The 6,434-nt window shown below is 35.8% G+C and overlaps 2 protein-coding genes across 2 annotated transcripts in view; one reads left to right on the top strand and one right to left on the bottom strand.

The window, feature by feature from the left end:
- The window catches only part of LOC115999069 (ubiquitin domain-containing protein 1-like), a 3,581-nt gene extending 3,248 nt beyond the window's left edge, over positions 1 to 333 (top strand). Inside the window, exon 4 of the mRNA XM_031238820.1 lies at positions 59 to 333. Within this exon, the coding sequence (XP_031094680.1) occupies positions 59 to 123 (65 nt within the window). The 3' untranslated portion in view covers positions 124 to 333. The remainder of the gene's footprint in view (positions 1 to 58) is intronic.
- A 1,720-nt stretch (positions 334 to 2,053) lies between these two features.
- On the bottom strand, positions 2,054 to 6,208 carry LOC116011305. The gene is made up of 8 exons (XM_031250861.1): positions 6,074 to 6,208; positions 4,074 to 4,129; positions 3,860 to 3,984; positions 3,344 to 3,503; positions 2,715 to 3,190; positions 2,322 to 2,642; positions 2,125 to 2,208; positions 2,054 to 2,058 (listed from the first exon to the last, which is right to left on the bottom strand). The coding sequence occupies exons 1-8, from the start codon at positions 6,206 to 6,208 to the stop codon at positions 2,054 to 2,056; spliced, it is 1,362 nt and encodes a 453-aa protein (XP_031106721.1).
- Positions 6,209 to 6,434: the final 226 nt, after the last annotated feature.

A 6,434-nucleotide genomic window follows, 5' to 3' on the forward strand; every position in this document is an offset into this window, starting at 1 on the left:
CCCCCCCCCCCCCCCTCTTTATATTTAGCAATATGCCTTATGAGGATCATTGTTGCAGGTGCAAAATATGAACTACCCAAGTATGTTTTGAGCGAGCCAACAAACCTGATTCGAGACGGTTGAAATTTTATTTGCAACAGTTGTTTAAATGGGTTAGAAGCTCATGTAAATCATCACATTTTCAGATGCCAAAAGCACAATAATACAAGAAACTGAAATTTTGTTTTTGTAAGTGGTGAATAATAGGCCTTTTTTTACATATTCTATTGTCTGCATCAGTGGCATCTTTTCATGTTGTTAACACCATATTCATAATGGGGATTTGAAAGTTCATTTGATTGGTAAAGTGCTAGTTAACATTGTGTTTTTATTAATCACTAATGCATGTTTTTTGGAGCATATGATTGAGGATGCAGAAATAAGACTCAAATCTAAACTTACTGTCTTAATGGGTGGAAACTAGAGAGGAGCTTAAACCTTGAACCTTTGATCACTAAATGCATGTAAAAGCACAAGGCACACATCCCTTCTGTGAAATTATAGGTAGAATTAAATTTCAATAGAATATGTGAAGTTGTGAACCCCATTGGATGCAAAGGATTATTAATAAACCTACTAAAAAGCAGAGGAAGATTATATGCACAACCACTGACAACTGTGAAATCATCAAGAAATAGCCCTGACACTTTACAGATACCGACTCCAGGAATCAGAAGAAACAGGATCATACCTAAAAGAAAGTGACCAAAAGTATTTTTCATGCATGATCTTATAGTTACCTACTCATTCGTGATTTTGGGAAAATGGCATTTCACATCCATAGTTTAGAACTATAGCAAGGCTGTCTTCAAACCCTTTTGAAGAATGATAGAATATTCCCTTGTTTAGGATCCTTATTTGCACCCTTCTTGTTTCCTGGTTTGCCTGCTTGGTTTACTGGAGCATTGCATCCCATTGCAGGTGAATTCTTAGCTCTAGGTAATCTGAAACCGGACCTCGTGTTAAGGAAACATAAACCCAAGTAAAGACAATAAATATTAATAATGGCCACATTATTAATCAAAAGAGATAAGAATGAAACTAATTATAGCTTCCTATGACTAATTCAAATACTTCTGAACCTAGAACAAATCTTGCATTGGAAAAAATGGTGAAAAAGAATAGGCCTTGCAACCTAGAAGTTTTCATGAGCTTTTTTGCTGCATCTCATGGCCATAAATAAAAAATATTCTTCAGTATTTTATAGATACAGCACAGCCTTGTCCCCAATATTTGCAACTTAAACTATATCTATATTAATCTGAAATGTTGAAAACAGTGGTAAAACTTGATAGACATGTTAGTTATGGACCCAAATGTTCAGGATCATCTTGTGCATGGGTATCTAATAAACAGATGCATCTCTTTATGATATATCATTGTGGATAAGGCTCAATTGGACCATTTTCAATTCAAAGAAAGCTTTGCAAAAATAAAAACAAGCAAAAAAAAACAAAATAAACAGAAAAGCAAAATTCCAGAAATTCAGGTAAATTGAAATGGTAATTATGATAATCAAGAGAAGCCAAAGGCTTTAAGTACAGTTTTTTATTGTTCCCTGTGAACCTGTGTTGTCAAATTTGCTTGCCAGCTGAAACTAGGGAGGACAAGTAACTTTCCTTGACACCCAATTGTATTGACATATGATGCAAGTACTAAAAACCAAGCATTGAATATATTTACCTTCCAACAGCATCACTAACTATTTTGTCGTCATTTTTCTTTGATGCATTGCCATCAATTATTGTCTCCATCTGCTGGCCCTCCCATGGAACTTCAGTAACTGGAAGAGCAAAAAAAATTAACCAGAGAAGCATGGGAAGTAGGCATTGAATGCATATTTCTGTGAAAGAAAATTTTCCTTAGTCCTAGATGATCTAGAACAGAATCTGACATTCTAGTGTCTTCTAGAAATGTGTACTTCTAGCTGAATTCATGATTAGGAAGGAAAGTTTCTCCTCGTATTTTTCATTTTATTCTAATTTCATTACTCTAAATCACATAGTGCCATATATCAAACTGCACAACCAAACCACATGTCAAACTATTCAGATCAAGTGAAACAGATCTCATTACTGGCCATACCTTCTCTTCCATGGTCATTTATGTGCGTCTTTAGAACTTTTTTCCTTTTAGGTGATTTTGGAGCAACATCAGTCATTTTGTCCCCTGTATTTGCAACATTGTTAGAAACATGGTCAAAGATGGCCAAAGAGGAGACTTTAAGCTTTCTGAAATTCCAAGCTAGGTAGCTAAAGTGTCTTGCTTCAATGCATTATCACCTTTCTCCACAGCTGTATTCCCTTTGTTGACCATTGTTTTACTCTCAGTTCCCTCAAAATTTAAGTTGTTCTTATCCTTTTCCATAGTATTTGAACTCGATTTCAATCCTAAAGAAGATTTCACTTTTGGAGGATCAGGTGATGCTAGGTTGACTGCATTTGTATATTCCTCTTCTTCATCAGACAAATAAAAGACAACCCTTCTTTTTCGATTCCCTTCACCATTGGATCTTCTCATAACCTTAACATCTTCATCTTCATCTTCATCACTGGTTCCATCTTCCAGCACTTCAAGAGCATGAATTTGAGCTTCTGCACTAGCTAATTACACAAATAATAAAAGATCAGGGAAGAACAGTACCAGTAAGTTTAATATTTTAAAAGTGAACAAACCTGTTGTAGTTGGAATCGATTTGTCAGCCTCTGCCAAAAATTGGTCAGGTATTGACTTCATAGTTGCAGAACCCCACATTTTAACCAATGTCCCTCTATTCCCAGTGGAGGTGTTCTTCGTGCTGACTTTCTTATTTGCCAGGGATTGAATGGACTTCTCATTATTATCTATAGCAAGTTTACTGTTCTGTTCTCCTTTCTCACAGCTTTCATTCTTGATGTCATTAACTGTAACAAGAAAATGTGTATTAGCCTTAGGACTTGATTTCTGGCCCTTTTGCTCCTGAGGTTGTGGCATAGTCACACTTGGGCTTGTAACTTTACTTTCATTCATCCCTAAGACTCCTGCATTTTTCACTTGAGGGGCAGAAACACTGATAGATGTTCTCTCAGCATTCCACTTGATGGAGGAATTCAAAACTCCACAAAAGTGCCAATGAGCATGGAAGAAAGCAGATATAATCTGTAAGTTTATACTATTTATAGAATTAAAAGACCTTCATTCATGAAACATCAGATACTGATGAAAGTCCTAGATATTAACATTTCACAGCAGAGTTATCCAAGGTCTAAATGATCGTAAAATATTAAGCAAATTGATTTACGAATTCCTTGTATGGAGTATGTACCTATTATCCCAAAGACAATTATCAGCTAAGTGGGGCTGCTTAAACAGTTCTTCAGCTTGGACAAATTCAGAATTCCAAAGGGCAGCTGGATCCTTTGGGATGCAAGCTTGCACACTATAGACCTGAACTGAGCAATTTTCTTTGAACTCTTGTTTGGCTTCTGCATGCATAGCAGTCAATTTTCGTTGTCTATTAAAGAAAAAACAAAATAAAATATTTGGTAGCAGAAGCAACATGGTTCCAATTAAAGGTGCTAGAGCACTCAAAGTATAACAACAGAAACAAACAAAAGGGATATTGAAATATTAAGCATGATCATGGGAGATGAAGCACTAAGTGCTAGATATTGATACAAGTGAAATAGGGAAATTTCATTTTAAAAAAAAAGTCTGATGAAAATACAGAATTTGTATTTGAATGCATTTTATTCGAATATACTATTATAGTATTATATATGGAAGTATTCAAAAAAAAAAAAAAAAAGTACTACGTATTATATATGGAAGGATACAAAACCTGCAAGTTTAGGACTTGAGACAATCCTTATATGGTAGGTTGAAGGGGTATTTTTCAACCATCCAGACAAGCTATAAACTACTTCTAGACCATTGCCATGCTTCTCAACAAACTCATGAAGCAATCTGTGAAAGCAAGAAGAGACTAATTTGAGTATATCAAAGAAAAAAGAAACTAAATTCACTTTCCAAAAAAACATTTCCAATACCCTTACCTCTTTGCATCATTTGAAGACACCAAGAAATTCCGACTCAGCCACTTGTAGGACACCTAAATAGACAACAGAGAAAGAAATACGTTAACCAATAGTTCCTGTTTCTCACCAAGACAAACTGTGTAACTCTACTAACTGCCCAATTGCATGTGAAATTCAAGGGTGCAGACAATTATGCTAACCTACAAGGTGAATTCTTGTATTAAAGATATACACTCTGAAAATTGCTGAATTTTGTTCATACTTCACTCCTCAGTCAACTGACCCCCTTCCCTTCCCACCAACAAAAAAGATGCATTGTAAAGATGGCATTTTCCCCTCGCAATAAAGCCTCCACTACACAAAAGGCTGCAGTTATCTTAGTTTGATCCATACAATTTTTACAATATATTCTGGAAAAATGATATTGACCCTAAATCTTTTGACAAAATCCTAGTTCTAAATTTTCCGAATGTGTTCCTGTTCCCAACTGAAATCTTTATTCGTTAATAATAATTAGTTCCTTATATCTTCCTCATTTTTTGACAATTATTTTGCTGAAATGAATTTCGGAATTCACTATGACTACAGACCGGACTAGTTTATTCCGAATTAACCCAAAGCTCAGTCTTTTAATTAAATTGATCTTAAAATCAAATAAACCTTTAAATTTTCAAAAAGGAGAATTTTATAGTCCGTGTGTGATATGTATAAGTTGCGTATGTAATCGACGAAAGAATATTTCCACTTGACGTTTGTCGGAAACGATCGCTTGAATCTCGTCGAGAATGCTGAGTGTGTCGGTTGCAGCCATTTTCAGGCTTGACGGTTGCCGGAAAATTACTTGGATCTAATGAATGGGAGTAGCGACAGGTTTTCAATTTCCCTCCGTCGATGGCAGTACATTTTCCCGCCAGAAGATTTACGTGGACTCACATTTTATACTCTCAATTTATATTCTCTCTCACATACTTTTGATGTAGACACTTTTTTGTGGACCCACATGATGCAAATAATCACTGTTTGTCACCTCAGGGAGTATAATCTTGGAGTATGTATAGTAAAACTCATTTTCAACCCCACCCTGGCTCAACATACTAAGTGGAAATATATAAATCGCCGTAACTTAATGGTTCAGTAAACATGATGCATATAAATAATCTGTTCACTTTAGACATAATTCTATGTCGTTGTCGAATTTTGAACTTTAATTTCTTTTCTAAATACTGTCTCTAAAGGTTTTTTTAGTACTATTGACTCTATTACAATGTAATATTTGCTCAATGTGATAAGAAGTTGAATGTTGATGCAATTATTGATAAAACAATTTCAGACTGGGTTTCCGATGTGTGCTAAGGAATGGTATGAGTCACTTTGTTGCAACAAGAGGTCCGTGCTAGAGAGGGCTCTATAGCTCCAAGGAAGCGAAAGTTGCGGCAATAATAAGGGAATCACTTAGCTAGCTTAAATAAATCCCATAATATTGACAAAATTGTCGTTGAAACAGATTCTCTTCAAGCGTATCATGTGTTCAACTCTACTCGGGACGACTCTTACTTTCATTTAGTCTTAGTTTATATTAAAAACTTAATGAGAATATTTACTCATGTTAATTTATTGTTTGTTAAGTGATCCGCGAATCAAGCAGTGCACTTGTTAGTTAGTTTCTACATTTAATTGCTCGAAATAGCCTGTAAACTCTTCTAGTGTCATTCGTAATACTCTTCTCTCGAAAATGAATTGATTTTACTCTTTAAAAAAAATGGGATAGGAATTTAGTCAATTGTTATGCCGTGGACCCGGGTGCACCTTGCAAGGTGCACCCGGGTCCTTAAACGGCGCCGTTTAATGGAGGGGTGTAACGGTGCTGTTAGTGGCACCGTTACACCCAGCCAATCAAATTTTTTTTTTTTTTAAATATATAAACGAAGACGATTCCCTTCCTCCGCAAGTTACAGTTTGCGATTCCCTTCCTCCGGCGATTCTTCACCATTTCTTCACCATTGTTTGCGATTCTTCACCATTTCGCCGGCGATTCCCTTCCTCCGCAAGAGTTCTTCACCCTTTCCCGACGTAATCGCCTGCGCTTCGCCGTTTTCCGACATACTCTCATCGCCGACGATCACTACAGCACTCGTTCCCGGAAATTTTTGCATACTATCAGCAGTCTTCAGCAGTCTTCACACTAAGCAACAGGTATTTCTTCACATTTTTTATATTTTGGGATTTTAGTTCAAAAATTTTACGTTTTATTCAATGTGAATGTGAGGTTTTCAAAATGTGAATATGGAGAATATGAAGCGTGAAAATGGAGTTTTGAATGTCTAAATGCATAACATTGATAAATATAATTACAAAACATATTGCCCTTGAAAATGTGTG

This window comes from Ipomoea triloba, chromosome 1 (assembly GCF_003576645.1).
Source record: "Ipomoea triloba cultivar NCNSP0323 chromosome 1, ASM357664v1".
Taxonomy (NCBI): Eukaryota; Viridiplantae; Streptophyta; class Magnoliopsida; order Solanales; family Convolvulaceae; genus Ipomoea; species Ipomoea triloba.

Excerpts from the sequence above, each read along its gene's own strand:
- LOC116011305 (XM_031250861.1), bottom strand. The coding sequence starts at position 6,208 with ATGCAAAAATTTCCGGGAACGAGTGCTGTAGTGATCGTCGGCGATGAG. Across the intron at positions 4,130-6,073 it reads AGGGAATCGCCGGCGAAATG|GTGTCCTACAAGTGGCTGAG; the intron begins GTGAAGAATCGC and ends TTGTCTATTTAG. Across the intron at positions 2,209-2,321 it reads GAATACAGCTGTGGAGAAAG|GGGACAAAATGACTGATGTT; the intron begins GTGATAATGCAT and ends TTGCAAATACAG.